This window comes from Alternaria hordeiaustralica, assembly GCF_023758085.1.
Source record: "Alternaria hordeiaustralica strain BMP 2776 chromosome Unknown scaffold_26, whole genome shotgun sequence".
NCBI lineage: Eukaryota > Fungi > Ascomycota > Dothideomycetes > Pleosporales > Pleosporaceae > Alternaria > Alternaria hordeiaustralica.
In genome coordinates, this window is record NW_026056798.1 from 64,589 (window position 1) to 80,165 (window position 15,577).

At 53.4% G+C, this 15,577-nt stretch overlaps 3 protein-coding genes across 3 annotated transcripts; 1 reads left to right on the top strand and 2 right to left on the bottom strand.

Annotated features, from left to right (window-relative positions):
• Positions 1-965: 965 nt before the first annotated feature.
• Positions 966-2,939, bottom strand: J4E84_009113 (uncharacterized protein; the record flags this gene model as incomplete). Its single annotated transcript, XM_049391678.1, has 2 exons — positions 966-2,615; positions 2,667-2,939. The coding sequence occupies 2 exons, from the start codon at positions 2,937-2,939 to the stop codon at positions 966-968; spliced, it is 1,923 nt and encodes a 640-aa protein (XP_049240543.1).
• An 8,854-nt stretch (positions 2,940-11,793) lies between these two features.
• Positions 11,794-13,080, bottom strand: J4E84_009114 (uncharacterized protein; the record flags this gene model as incomplete). Its single annotated transcript, XM_049391679.1, has 1 exon — positions 11,794-13,080. One exon carries the CDS (start codon positions 13,078-13,080, stop codon positions 11,794-11,796), a length of 1,287 nt encoding a protein of 428 aa, XP_049240544.1.
• A 795-nt stretch (positions 13,081-13,875) lies between these two features.
• Positions 13,876-15,141, top strand: J4E84_009115 (uncharacterized protein; the record flags this gene model as incomplete). Its single annotated transcript, XM_049391680.1, has 4 exons — positions 13,876-14,387; positions 14,438-14,863; positions 14,913-15,051; positions 15,100-15,141. The coding sequence occupies 4 exons, from the start codon at positions 13,876-13,878 to the stop codon at positions 15,139-15,141; spliced, it is 1,119 nt and encodes a 372-aa protein (XP_049240545.1).
• Between the last annotated feature and the right edge of the window lie 436 nt (positions 15,142-15,577).

Below are 15,577 nucleotides of genomic sequence, written 5' to 3' on the forward strand. Positions count from 1 at the left end.
CTTCAGCAGCATATCGATCATTGGTGCCTTCGTCAAATAAAGTGCTCGTGCGCCCATGATAGCTAGAGGAGCCATTGGGAGCGACAACAATGCGCGACACGCTTTGGGGTGTAGTTGCGGGGGTCTGTGCAACAGGTGCAGAAGCAGCAATTGATGGTGTCGACTCTGATGTTCTGTCTGACGCTCTCTCGGATGTTCTTGCTGCTCGCGGCGTCTTGCGCGGACGACTGGTAGCATGCTGTGCGTCATCTATAGATATAGGCTCGTAATGACAAATTGTATCATGCGTTTTGCAACTTGCGCAGATTGGCTTTTCAGCACTGCATTTGATCTGCCAGCCTCAGTATGCAACTCCTCGACGATGGCATGCAGACGTCCAGTAACGAACCTTCCTCCGCCGGCAGAACGTACACGCCTCGGCAGCCCTTTTGCGCGTGCGGCCTGTCACCGGCCCATTCGCAGGCATCACGGTATGCGATGACTAGCACGACGGGAATGTTGGTCGGTGATGTTTCCGCCGAAGTTCGAGAGGTGGGTAGGTGGAAACGGGAAGGCCGCGAAGACGCAGTTGCCGACCTCGGGATGATCTGCCGTGGCGCACCTGCCTCAAGATGGACAACCCCAACTTCTTCCGAGCAATACACGGTAACACCACGCACACTTCCTAGAAGTCATCAACCCCAGTCGATCAACCGACTGTCTCAGACATCATTTGGAGAAAGGAATTAACGATCCATAAAGGTAGTACTGAATTCATTCCGTTTTTCAAGCTAATGTAACTATCCTAATACAATCGTACAGGGGACCAATTTCCCACAAACACCGTACCTCACAAAAACACCAAAACACCAGTCAAAGCCCGTCTCCAACGTGAAAAGAGTCATACATGAAAAGGGTATCCAGCCAACACCGACAGATGATACCAAGCCCCAAAGAAGGTCGGAGAAACACAGATTGTTGAACATTTAGGCAGATACAGACACCTCAGGTGGTCCCTGGAACATGGCCTCAGCGGGCGCGTCGGGATCTCCTGTAGGTGCTGCTTGAGCCTGGGATGCCAGCTCGCCACTAGCACCAGTCTCTGCCCATTGTCCCCAAAGGCCACGCTTAGCGCGAATGCGTAGAGGGCCACCAAGCTCGTTAGCTGGCTGCTCAACTTTGATGGCATCCTTGGTCGCCAGTACCAACATTTCAAAGAACATCTTCGTCGCGTCTGTCCGTGATGTGCGGGCCTCTGGGAAGGCATCCTGGAAAACGATGCTGGTCTTCTGTCGTACCGACTCGCTCTCTTCAGCTTCGGGTCCAAACTGTTCTCGCAAGAAATGGACAGCATGCTTTGTGCCTAGCGATACGGGCCCGGCTTCGTCGGGATGGACGAGCGGCGCGGTTGTGTCGTCGAAGTTGTCTGGAACAGGCGAGAAAATGTCCTCTTCGTCATCACCAACCTGTTGGAAACCAGGGTCATCGGGAAGTTGAACGATATCGTCGGATCCCGCAAGCGTGGGGTCGTTGTCGCCACCAAGGCCAAGGTCACCGCCTCCCAAAGTCGGCTCATCCTGCTCAAATTCCAGCTGCAGTTGTGGCGTCTTCTCTCCTTCGGCTGCGGCCTCGTCTTCGGTAGCGTCATTGTCGGCAATTGCACCACCTCGCTTGCGCTTCTGGGCTGGGCGTGAGACAACTTCTAGGGAAAGAATACCTCGAAGCTCTGGAGCCCATCCTTGGCTTCGTCCGTCGCCCAGTATGCTTGAGATAAACCCTCCGGACTTTTGCATGTTCATCAAAGCCATCAGAAGAGGGTCACGAGGCAGGAACGATGCAGGCTTGAGGATCTTCTCGCGGTTGTTCTGTTGCTCCCTCAACTGGTGACTTGAGATCATAGTTTCGGCATCAGCTGCAATGACCCTCCTGCGCTTGGCGCGGGCTTGATGGATTGATTCTTCCTCTTCCTGCTCTGGCTCTGGCTCAAACACGGTGACGTTCTGTTCGGCAACCTCCTGTTCAAGACGTGTGGCCTCCTCCTCTCCCAACTCGGAGAGCGGTGACTCTTCACGTTGTCGCACAGGGAAGTCGCCGGCGATCGAGCCTGCAGGAAGTTCGGTGTCCATGTCCATACCGCCCATAGTAATATCCAGATCATCGTCCAAATTGAGTTCATGGCCGCGGGCGAGTTCAGTGGGAGGATCTTCGCCAAGGTCGATGCCGAGATCGTCGTCATCCACGATCATGTCTTTGCCTAGCCCGGTGAACTCTTCGGACCGACGTCGTTCCAAAGGTGCGTTACGGCCGACTTCAATGCTGGTACCCTCGTCGTAGGCGGCTGTCGGCTCCAAGTCATCATCCTCTCCAATGTCTAGGTTTAGGTCGTCATCCGGCAGTTCCATGGGCTCCCCACGCGCCTGCTCAATGCTGCCGGAAAGGAACTGGCTGTTGTCCCAATCGGGGACTGTGGTGTTGCCGAGGTTGAGGCTGCCGCTAAGAGGCTGGGAGAGAAGAAAAGAAGGGTCGGGCATGGGAGCCAACAGATCGAGATCGGTGATCTGATCCTGTAGCATGAGGTTTGTGGGATTGGCGACGTGAGTCTGGGCGGGCGCATCGATGTTTCCGGGACGGAAGGCCTGCACAAGGGTCAGAGGTGGTCATGTCACGCAGTCAAACTTGGAACCTACCATCCTGATCTTCCACAGCGCTTCCTGACAGTCATCCTGGAGGTAGTTGACCTTCTTGTTGTAGATGCGAACCTCGCCGAGGAGCAACTGCGCGTTCAACCGCAATGCAAGCGGACCGCCAGCGGCCACCTCGGGTCGGATAATGACCTCGCAACTCTCTGGGATCTTGTGCTGCAGCACCTGGGCCTTGGTGAGCTTCTTCTGTTGATTCGAGGCAAGCCAGACGTGCGCAAGCGCGCCCTGCTTGAATAGGAGGTCCTCTGGAAGAAACATGGTGGTGGTTGGGTAGATCGGTTTGTGGGCGGGGTGGTGGAGGAGTCGCGCTGTTGTTTACGTCGACGCGTCGCGGCCAAGTCGATGCGCGTGGCGTGAAAGCGCGCCGACAATGTCAAAATTGGAGCCCCGAAGTGCGCGCAGATGCAGCAATGGTAGTGATGGTCAAAAATGGTTGAGCGACGATGGTGTTGCGGATGCGCTCGGTCGTTGAAGGATGAATGAGGCTGGTTAGGGCTGGCTGGGATTAGATGGCAAACACGACAGCCCTCGCTTAGTCATAGGCCTGTCGCAAGACCAAGCCCAACTTCACCTTCCACGCACGTCATCTTCCATTCCATGCTGCCCAGGTACTTTCACGATACAACAAGTTGCTACATACTTCGGTAGACGATGGACACACATATTCTGGCCTTGTACACATTAGAGGCAACAACTTTTCATACAACTTAGACAATTGACTCAGTCAACTGTTTCATTACGCAGACTTGACTTCATATGGAAGCCTCAGCAACTACTAGGTACCTCAGATCCGCCGACTCCACCTCAATCCTGGACTACTCGCTTCCACATATCTCACATCGACCTTCCTCCCTCTGGCGGCAAACCCCTCCCTAAGCCACACCACCAACCGCTCAATCAACGGCGCACAGTCCACCAAAACGTTCTGCATACAGTGCCGATCACTTACCCTGATCCTAGGCCAAGCCTCGATCGTCAACGTCTGCAAACTTTCTACCTCCAAGAGATCTGCCAGCTGGTAGATCGCAATGACATCTTCTAGCTCTCTGATGCGCGTTTGATCGAATGTCCATAGATCAAAAGTCCCTAGCGTTGTAGGAGGGATAATAACATCCTCGGCCCAGTTACATGAGTCAATAGTCATGTACCCAACTTCGAATTTTAATGCAACTTCCCTTAAACCTGTACATCGATTCATGAGTTCGATGTAAGTGTTCTTAGCCCCAGCAATTGGTTGGTAGCGGCCGAAGAGTTGGAAATCGAGTTTACGAATTGCGGCAAAGCCTGAATCGTCATCGCCTAGACTCTCCAGGAATATCGTGAATCGTACTGCTTGCTCTGGGTAGATGAGGTAGAATTCGGTCGTCCGTAGAAGGTACAGGGATACATCGACGCGCGTGGCTTGGTTCACGCGACAGAGTTGTTCGAGCCACTGGAGGTAGAAAGGGTCGCCTCCACGCCGGGTGTCTACGGGGCCGAAGTTCAAGGGCTGAGACTGAGAAGTAAGGTCCTCTGGGAGTATCGCATGACGGTAGATGATCTCGCGGAGCTCAAGTGGCAGAGTTGGAAAAGGTATAGTAGATTGCGCTGCAGCGTTAGTCGGGTTCATTTTGTTCATGATGCTTGGTGGAAAGAGTGTAATAGAGAATTTCGTTTGTTTTCCGCAGTGCTCTGTTTGCTGTTTGCGAGAGCAGGGGAAGACATGTCTTTCAGGTCAACTAATGAGTGTTCTGGTACTATTGGCTTCGTGAAGAGCACTGCTTCATGGTACCAGCACGCAATGCGACCAAGTTGAATTGGTCACTCCTTCTATCGTTCACGCTCCCTGTGCCTGCGCGCGTATCGCAACGAGTTTGTTATCGACGGACCATGTCAGCAAAGGGGTTGTCAATGGACTGAAAAATTTCGGACACCTCCAAGATGTTAACATTGCCATTGACCGTGTGAACTGGTATTGCTGGATGTGCACCCTGTCTAAGAATCTGCAGGCAGAGGAATTAATCGCGCAAGATAGTGACACTCAGCGTCGAGTAAATTGAATGGGATGACATTGAATGGAACGGAAGTTGAAGTGTATGGGAGAGCGGCAGACGGCCGAGCAAGGAAATGAGGCGACGGTCTACTGGAAACCTCCAATCGCTCTCAGCATAACCATGCATGACTGACTCCTGCTGCGACTTACTTCAGCATGCTGCCTGGATCTATCATGTTTCATAATGTTCAGTAAACAGTGGACTTCTGGTCCCTGTGGTCCTTGAAGTACGATAAGCGATGGATCCGCCCGCTGATCATCAAACCCACTGACACCCACAAGGCTGGAAGGCGGAATTCGGGGTGCAGCGCTGCCCGTAGGCAAAGTTGTTGAGACCCGATTGCGTTTGGCCGTGCGACGGGTGCGGATGCACCGGACGGTTTGATTAACGGTCGCAGATCGGGCGTCCGGAGCAACCCACTGCGAACCACTCGCATCTAGTTCTCGCACGAGGTCGAAACTTCGACCGGTTTCGCAGTAACAGCAGTTCGCATCTTCTGAGATCAGGCCAGATCTGGTGGATAAATCTTTCGCCGTGAGGCCATATCGATCTCGCGCATGTAGGAGTGCCGATCTTCATAAAAACGAACAAAGTCTCGAACGCGCACTCCGGCCTCCACTTCAGCCATCTTCTGATATCAGGTACGCTATCTTATCGGTGTCGCGACTCGCGAGCTTACGCCCGCAGTTGTTTCCGGTGTCGAGCGGGCCGGCTTATCATGTTCTGAGGCAGCAGTGCCAGGACCACATGGCACACATGCGCCATGATTACTGCCTCACGTAGGGTACGACTGCAGCACCACGTAATCGAAGAGGGCTGAAGTGCGACAGGCTAACGCCATGTGTGGGTTCTCTGGAGTGGCTTTCTTGGGTCTTGGTGCTGACGAGCGCACGGATGAAGTGGCCGTGCAAGTCTTGGACTCGTTGCCCACTTTAAGCCGCTTTCCAGAATTTGTTTGAAACGAGGTTCTACTGTGCCTGTCCCTGTACAGTCAACTTGGCTGTTTGAGTGATTAGTCGTGTGTCCACATGGATGTTATCCCGTGCAACAACCTGTTGATGGTCGCCTGAACAACCGCCGTGGTGGCTGAGCGTCACCGAGTACGTATGAGGTATGCAGGCGACTGCGAAGTGCCGGAATGGACGGGAGAGCGAAAAATCAAGGTTTTGGCGCTAACTTGGGCGATGAACAACCAGGGCAGGGTCTCGTGCATGCGTAAGAGGAGACCCTGGCCATTGAGTAAGAGCGCACTGACCGCCGACATTCTGGCCTCGGGTCTCTCCACTGTATAATCTACCATGACACACACATCTTCTGGACGCGTCAACTGTCATAAGAAGTTGCGGCCTCCATCGTCACAGCTGATCTTCCACCTATCTCTTCCAAGTTTTTGAAACCTGTCAGCCATCTGTCTAATCTGCGCTTCATAGCTATAAGCCACGCATCGTGCATCTGCAGAACTTGGGCATCTTCACATTAACTCCATTCGGCACTCCAATCACACTATTATTGGACCCATCCGCACGCTACCAAGACACGCCAACGGACCCCATCGATTACGGCTACTTTAACGCCCGAATACGCAATTACTACCCTGCATATCTTGCATTTGCTGGCTACATCATCGGGCATTCACAACCCACCGGCGCATATATTACGAAGTGTGCCCTCGGCTTCAGGATTATCTAAATCCAGCACACTACAAAGTCTCTCGATCGCAAGTCGCACACAGCTACACCACCACAACTACTCTATCACTCTACTACTCACCGACAACAACCAACCTCAACAACACGAATCCACAATGTTCTCTTGCGCCAACTACGAGCGAGGATGCCGGGGTCGCTGCAACCGCATGAACGGACGATGCGATAGCTGCCACACACTCAACCTCCAAGTCCGCAGCAACAGCGCCTCATCCACATCATCCACCAACGGTCTACCATCAGCTGCCTACTCAGCCATGACCAACTCATTCGCATCGCTGTCACAACTCAACTCTCAATCATCGTCGACAAGGGCGCAATAACCGCCGGGCCCTAGGCCTTCACCCTCATGACATTCGACGAATCATTCAAACATCAGCGACTTAGCGGCACAGTGTGCAGGCAACACTCTTCAGCTTCGACTTTGCGATTTGGGAAACTTTATTGGAGCACATCGGTTTAGCATTTACACGGCGCGATCTTTTCTTTCAGTTGTATGATATACCATTTTCATTTTTTCATCGCTTTGAAGGACCACTGCAGGCGTTTGGCAGGGCACGCAAGAGGCGGAGCGTTAGGCAGAGTTTCCCTCGGAGGACTTGACAAACTCCCACCACCACAACAATCAAACCCAAATTACCTCACCTGCATCTCCTCATGCACTCGTGATTCTTTCCATGCGCAGAGCACCCTGTCGGCATCACACCTGCCACAATCCGTAAGACAAGACTTTCTCCTAGCCCCACAGTCGTGTCTAGATCTCACCCTCATCCATCCGCCCATCACGCAAAACCCACAACCACGAGCCTTCACGCTTCAAGGCCCGATCCCTTTCTCTCCTTTCACGGCAATCACGGGTCCATATTTCCGTACAAAACGTCGCTCTATTTCCTTATTCCCTATAGCCTCTACACAGAATACGTCCGTGATGTCCCGTAGCTGGGGGACGCAGGCTAAAAAGCCCACTCTTTGTAGGAATCCAGACCACCGGCGCACGGAGTAGTAGGCAGGGCCTAGAAGTCGATATCGATCGAGCGTTGTGCTGGGGATCGGCTCGCTTGGACGGGCAGGTGGTGCAGCGCGCCTTTGGTGGCCGCTGCACTGTGACGTCAGTCGCGCTTCTCACCACGTCCTGCTTCGTTTCTCGCATGTGCGCAGACGTGCGTTTCAGCTCCGAGGCAAGCGGGTCCTCCACGGAGCCCACTCGTAGGCGCGGAGAGGTTGCGAGAGGCTTCTTTTCGGTGTTGTCATGCTGCTTTCTTTTGATTAAACTTTGACGATGTCTGCTTTCCGAGATGCTGCCGCGGGAACCAACCTCGCACAACGAAAGGCCTGGACCTCAGGTGACGGCAAAATGGTGCCGAGGCCAATAGACTCGTGCATGGTGGTTGTGATGCATGGCATTTTCGCATTCCCATGCCCGGGTTCATGCATTTGTGCCCATTGTTTCGCCGAAGGCTGCATCAAACAGCCGTAAAGTGTGTTGTTGTTGTCGCTGTTGTTGCCCAGGTGTAGTCGCGCCGATGTTTGCATGCGCCTTGCTGCAGTTACACCACCCCCAGCACTTCTACAGGGCATCAACGTTGGCTCTTGCGGAACCCAACATGCTACGTCTTCGATCTTCCTGCTCGCCAAACCTGGCGCATGTCAAAGCTGCATCGTGGACGTCGAAGCTATGATGTTGATCAACAAAATCCTTCGCGCCCAATTTTAGCATCGTGATCGTGACAGCGATGGAGCTTCCACTTGCACTTCCTTTTGCTCACATCTCTTGACAGCCTATCGGAGTCGATGACCCGAGGCTCGGACCTTCACTACCGGCACTCGATAAGTGCGGTGACAAGCGAAAGCGAAGAAAGATATTAGTGCCATCGACTCGAGGGTCCATAAAACCAGTGAGTTGCTAGCTGAGCATAAGCGCGAGACGTGGCTTTTCGGGAAGGAAAGACGCTTGTTTTCCTACGTCATGCCGTTGGAAAAGCTGAAGTGTCTCCACCATCGTGAGAAGTCTGGAACCTCAGACTCAGTCGTACCGATGGTCTACATGCGGTTTGTGCAGTTCTTTTGTCATTGGAGTCAGTAGTCACGTGTTCTGGGGATTCCCATTTCACTTCCAGCTGTCTGAGTGGGCACCGCTATATGGAGGGAGCAGGTGTTATCGAACACAATGTGCACACTACCATCCACATGATCTACTTCAATGAAGATGAGTGATCACTATCCAGTCCGCACTCTTAACAATCATCTTGTCTTGACGCGCAACAATTCCGGGTTTCACTCGGTGAAGCAGCTGCGTAATCACTTCATTCAAGCCACCAACTAGCAAAGCCTCAACGACCGTTGGGATACTCACCTATAGAACCCGCGCACAACGTAGTACAAGACACTTGAGTCACACCTCCTCGCATCAACAACCACCAACTATTCTTGAGAGTATGACTCCCCAGAATATCCCCGCTGACAAAATCTCTCACGAACTACCGATATCGCTACCCGGACCGGAAAGGCGTCACGTGGAAGCGCGACAGTAGGACAAGTGAGCTGAATAGGGTATGCATGACGAGCTGAATAAGCCGCATAGCACCAGCCGTTGCAATATCGAACGATGCAGCTTATACAGCTACGCAGTAACACGGTCCGATGAACCTATGGCTGCCCAGCGATGTGCTTACTCAACAACGTCTTGTGGTGCGGGAGTGATTGTTTCTAGAAGGAGGAGGCTCGAGGTGCATGCAGCCCTACCCGTGTGAGGAAAGCTTAGTTGGCTGTGAGTGTAAGGCATAGGCTCGTGATGGGAAGGCTAGTAGGATAATGGTGTATGTTGGACGTTGCGGTGGGATAAACATCATGCACGTCTTTAACCACAACCCTAGTACATGATCCAATCACCCGCTTCCAATACAGTGGCTAGCGAAGGCTGAGTCGGTCTACCAGCCAGCCACAACGTCTACCCACTACCATGATGCCCCATGCCCTACCTCAGCGACTCCCAAACAGGCAAGCATTTCGTGCACCCCAATGCCCGACGTCCTCCCGTTGAGCCACCCCGTATCTACCCGTACTCGCATAACCACCCTTCCCCATGTCCGATGCCAAATCCCCCATCAAACATCACGTACGTAAATAAATCCTGCTTATCAAATGCCACACCAAGCACCTACAAGCCTCACGCGCCCTGTGCTTTCCCATACCGCTCCTCCGCTGAATAATCGCGGGATGGGCGATGAGAAGAGCAAATAGCGTGCTGGCTAGACGCACGTAGGTAAATGATCAGCATAACGGATTGTGACGCGTGGGTGTCTCCGCGCAGTTCATGGCGTTGTGATATGGAGTACATATCCCCATTTGAAGCGGCTATAGTTCCTGTTTGTTGATGGAGAGTAGCATCAGCTTTCCTCTTTCCTGCTTCCTGCTTGCTTCTTTCCAGTTTGGAAGTGAGGTACTTGCCAAGATCGGATATCGAGGTCTTGTTTCAACTTTGATTACAGGTACAGTGAAGTTGCCAAGATATTAAGCTTTGTGGATAAGCTCTTCCTTCCAGAAGCATGTCGGCGCCTTGGTCAGAATCCGCCCCGCGAAGGAAAGCCAATTACAAAGTCCGCTTTCGACATGGTGTGTATCCTGATTTGGAAAGTCAGGCTACCAGGGCCGATATCAAGAAGTACGACTACTTCTTTGGTGCGGCGCAGAGATGGGTTGGTACGCCAGGAACATGTAGGTACAAGTCATGTGGTGGTCTTGTTGAGTCGATGCTAATGACTGTCTTGTAGTGGACTTTGTCGACGAATCGTCACTCATAGCTGAAGAGTTCGAGGGCCCCGGAAGTACTGACAAAAGGAAGACATCAAGACATCTGGTTCGCTCCAGGACGGCTGAGAAGATACCACAGTCGGTATCGAGGAAGAGTTCGCAAGTAAGAGAGCGACACATGCGCCCGACGAGTCGAAGCTGGAATGATCGAGTGCTCATACCCGCAGCACCACAGACCACGCCTGACCTATGGCAGCTTCCGTCGCATATCCGGCGACACACAAGCCCGGCACCTGGCTCAGTCTCAAGTCTCTCCAGCCTTGACGAGCCCCTGCCGGGAACTTGGAACTCTGGCATCCCCTCGCCACATCCATTCGTTCCAACGAACCATGCTTCACCGGTAGCATGGCCGATACCTAACCCAATCGAAGCATATCTTTTTCGGTTCTGGGTAGAGAAAGCATCAGACGCACTAGACATAATGAGTCCTGCTAGCGTCTTCAAAAATATCGTCCCAAAGCTCGCTTTGACAAGCCCGATGCTCATGAACGCCATCTTCATGATTTCCGGACAGTGTATACTGCGCTTCGATCCGTATTTCCCCACCAGACCATACGACTACCATGAGAGACTATTGCAGAGTCTCATACCGTATATTGCCGAGAAGGGACAAATTGAAGATGAGGCGACGCTGGTGGCCGCCATGTTGCTGCGAAACTTTGAGGACTTCCATGGTACGTGAACACGAGGAATTGCGCGGAGATCAGCTGACATTCAAATAGCGGGTACACAAGGACAATCACATCTCTCGACGTTTGAACTCTTCTATGGTCCTGGAGGTTGGGTCTTCGATATGTCTAGCCCGGTTGTACAAGCTGCTCTGGTACTCCATGTGCATACCGAAGTCAGCCAAGCATTGCTCAACCAACCCACTCTGCGCATTAATTATGAAAACTTCATTCTGCCAGCTCTAATATCGCCAATCGATGAAGTCTCGTGGGGAAATCGAATATTATGGCTGACTGCGCGCATCTTGCAGTGGGCGCAAAAGAGCGTGCGGACGATGGCCGAGTGGCAGTATCTTCACAGTTTGGTCGATGAGTGGGAAAGAAGGCGACCCGCAAGCTTCGATGCCTTCTTTTACCAGGAAGGCAACCCACATGCCGTTGGAGGATATCCGGAATTGTGGTTCTCTGGCGCTTGTCATGGTGAGTCTAATTAATCGTCAGCTCACGGACTGTTTGCTAACAGGCGACAGCGGAGGCGAACCAACAGCTGCGAATATGTCACATTGCACTGGCGGTCTACAATCCAGGGACGAATATGCAAGGCGTACATGATGAAGTCTTGAGAGGTTTGAGAGAGATGATAGCTATCGCTCGGTGCAACGCTCATTGTATTTCTGCGCAATGGGACGCCACGTATACAGTACATAAGTTTGGCACCGTACTGCAGGATGACCAGGACCGATGCAAGATGATCGAGTTTCTAGAAGAGGTGCAGGCCACAGGCATGCCGACACGCACGTCGATCGAGCATCTCCAAGACCAGTGGAACTGGAGATGGAACCATTACGCAGGAGAAATAAATTAATTCCATAGGAGAATGTGGTCGTCCATATGATTACCTGGTCAGAGACCCAGCAAGGAACAGACTGCCCATGACCACACCCAGGAAGGTGATGAGAATGATCCTGCCCTTGCCGGTCAGAGCGAGATACGACATGACGCCTACGATAAGCTCCCACCGTCGAGCTGCGTCTCTCCTGGCTTTCCACTGTGGGTTGACCTCAAAGGGTGGCCTGGAGAGAACGTCATTCACGCCCATCTTGATAGGCTTGTCATCAACGCGCACAGATAGAGCAACCGGTCGATGGTCGGACGTCGGCTGTACGGGCAAGGCGGTGTAAATCTGCGGCTCAAGGTCTGATGAAGATCCGGATGGGAGGTAGAGGATTCGGTCGCACCATGAGGGATACCGATGTTTCGACCACTCCCATGAGTCGTCCTCTCCAGATCGCTTGGGCGCGTTGGAGTTCTTGCCATGTGAGGTGGCGTACTTGTATGTAGGCGGGAAGTTGATAGGCATTTCTTGGAAGCCATGCAGGGTGCGTTTAGCGTCCTTTTCTCTTATCAGTTGGTCCTTCTTCAGCAGATGTGAGTAGTGTGTTGGCGACGATTCGGACGCTGTCGGCTGAGGGTATGATTGATGCGCACCCTCTTCTGGTGGGCTATCGTGTGTGCGGTAGTTCAAGTCGCCGTAGAAGAATACGTGGTTGCCAGGCGTAAAGAGACCGTTGTGGTCGGCTGGTGTCTCAGACGATGGGCCAAGCAGCGGTCGCTCTTCGCTTGAGCTGTACGGGGAGTCATCGTTGTTGACAAAAACCAGGTTCCGCACCAGATTCTCCCAGTCTTTGTTCCGCGCGTCAATATTGCTCTCCATGGGCGCAAGATGGGCGGCCGCAAAGGTGAGATCGAGAGTATCTTCAGAGTCGGGGCACGAGAAGCCGACGCGCATGGCAACGGCGCCCTTGTTGCCCATGTTGGAGAAGCCGACGCCTGCGCCTGCCGACTGTATCCATTGTATCCTCTGTATGACGTGGGGTTTGGCGAAGAGCATCAGGGCCGTCATGCCCAGGCTGCGCGTCGCAATGTGCTCGAGTGAGTCGCTGCCATTGCTGCGGAGGTCGGCGGCAAGCTGGACGGTCGTGGTCACGCGGTCAAAGTAGGGCTTCAGATAGGAGCCTCCGAGGAACGAGTAGGCGATGGGCGCAACCTCCTGCAGGGATATGGCGACGATGTCGGGCAGAGGCGTGTCTTTGGGGAGGGCGTCGAAGAAGGAAGGCGCGAGGGACTGGGGATCGACAAGGTTGCGCGCCGCATTGAAGGTAAGGAGGTAGAGTTCAAACATGACGGATCACGATGGCGTCGTGTCGCTGCGGACGCGTCGGTCAGCACAATTCCGGCTTGTTGAGGGCGATCACGATGTGGCACCAGGGATGACGAGGGCGGGGAAGGTGCAAACGAGGGCTTGGAAGGTACGAACAGAGTTATTGCTGGAATTAACAACACACGTAAGACGTCTACAGTACAGGTAAGGGCATGCACGGGGAGGGTGGTGGTGCACCCGTGGACGCGTCTGGTGGCAGGCAAGTGGCTGCAGCGTGGGGTAGCAGGCGGTCAGGATTTGCTGAGCTGCGGTAGTGCGGAGAGGACAAACGGCTAGGGCGGCTCCACTGAGCGCTCTGGAAGTGGAGTGCCAACCGCGACGGCGTGTCATTTCAAATTTTCAATGGAGACAGTCACCCAGACAGGCCAGGATGCAGTGTGCGGAGTGTGCGGAGGTGGGAGTGCATGCGGGATGGCCTCGCCAAATCCTGGCCCTGCATAGACCTGTCGTCAGAGGCGTCCGTCAACAAAACGCGGTGGGGGAAAAGCTCAAGCTCTTGGAAGGACCGAAATTATTTGGCAGCTGCTTGGGCATCGTGAGCTTCACTCCCAACCTCACTTGATTCTTCTTCTTCACTTCCCGCTTCTTGCCCTGTTCTAGCTTGCTTCCTTCCTGAGTCGTATCACATTGACTCGAGAGCCTTCTAGAATCACCCCAGATAATCTACTTTACCACGACGCCTACTTTCTCCTCCTAATTCAGAGCCTCTCTCTAACAACCGCGACACCCAATTGAATTGGGCATTCTACCATAGCCATGTTCCGATCTCAGGTTTTCCGTCAAGTCGCACGCGCGGCCAGAGCCCAAGCTCCCCGTGCCACCTTCAGACCAGCACAGTCAGCTATTTCCTCACAGCGACATTTCACGTCCTCGCCTAGTCGCTTCGACAAGGACCCCTCCAACGAGGACGATGTCAACGCTGCAACCACATCGGGCGAGCCTGGTGAGAGTGGGGAGCACGAGGGTCAGTATGCACGTACCCGAGACGACATTGTCGTCGAGTACCCAGAAGAGAAGGACCTACCACCCTCCAACCCCGTCGTGGGTCGTGGAGGTGAGCACTTCAAGCGCACTTTGGCTTCGTTCTCCATGGAGGGCAAGGTCGCTGTCGTCACTGGTGGAGCCCGAGGTCTGGGTTTAGTCATGGCGCAGGCCTTGGTGACCTCTGGAGCCGATGTAGCCATTGTCGACATGAACAAGGAAGAGGGTGAGCGGTCTGCCAAGGGCCTGCTCGATATCTTCAAGAAGGAGAACCCAGGGTCTCGGAGGTAAGAAACCCATATGCAGAACCAACGACCTCAACTAAGTCAAAATATAGAATTCCCAAGGTCACAGCACATTTCTGCGACGTCTCGAGCCCGACGTCTGTCAACCAATCTTTCGCCGAGATTCTGAAGAAGCACGGCAAGGTCGACAACCTCGTTACATCGGCTGGCTTCACCGAGAACTACGATGCCATCTCCTACCCCCATGACCGCATACAGAAGCTCTGGGGAGTCAATGTTGACGGTACCTACCTGTACTCTGTGGCAGTCGCGAAGCACCTCATGGAGAGGAAGGTACCGGGCAGCATCGTCATGATCGGTAGCATGTCCGGAGCCATTGTCAACGTCCCACAGCCGCAGGCTCCGTACAACGCCGCTAAGGCAGCTGTCAGACATCTGGCCTCCAGTTTGGCGGTTGAGTGGGCTGGCGCTGGCATTCGTGTCAACTGCATCTCGCCCGGATACATGCTTACTGCGCTGTAAGTACACTGAGAGACGATGATTGCGCAAGTGCTAAGAAAGTTGTAGCACCAAGAAGATTCTCGACGACAACCCAGACCTTCAGAAGCAGTGGACTTCTCTCATTCCCGTTGGTAAGATGGGACGTCCTGAGGACTTGATGGGTGCCGTCACCTTCTTGTCTAGTGACGCGAGTTCCTACGTTACTGTAAGTGATGTTCAGCCGCACCGATGAGCAACAACTGACCAAACCCAGGGTGCCGATCTCCGAGTTGACGGAGCGTACACATGCACTTAAGCCAGGGCTGACAGTGGAGTAACGTGGGCGAGAGCGCAAGAATGTACGATAGGGTGAAGAAGTCTACCAGCTGGAGTGATAGTTTGGGCGCAGTCTGGCGACAGGAGGCGATATGGTAGCTTCAATAATAGTATGAGAATCTTCAGATAATCAACCATCGAAAAAGACGCGACCCACTCTCGTTTCTGTCCGCGTGAACTTGACTCTTGCACTGTCTTTGAAATTGGCGGGTGCGTCATAATCTTGGGCGGATCATGATAAAGCTGCCCAGCGCGTGTCTTAGTCATCCCGGTTCTCAGCCTCTTTGTGGCCGTGCGACTCCACCAACACCAGCCCTGCATAAAGCTCCAGTCCCTCCAAGGCGCTTCACGAGGGCTAATCTAGTCGCGTCATGTGGCATAAACAGTCACGCAATACAGCATAACCAACCCTCACT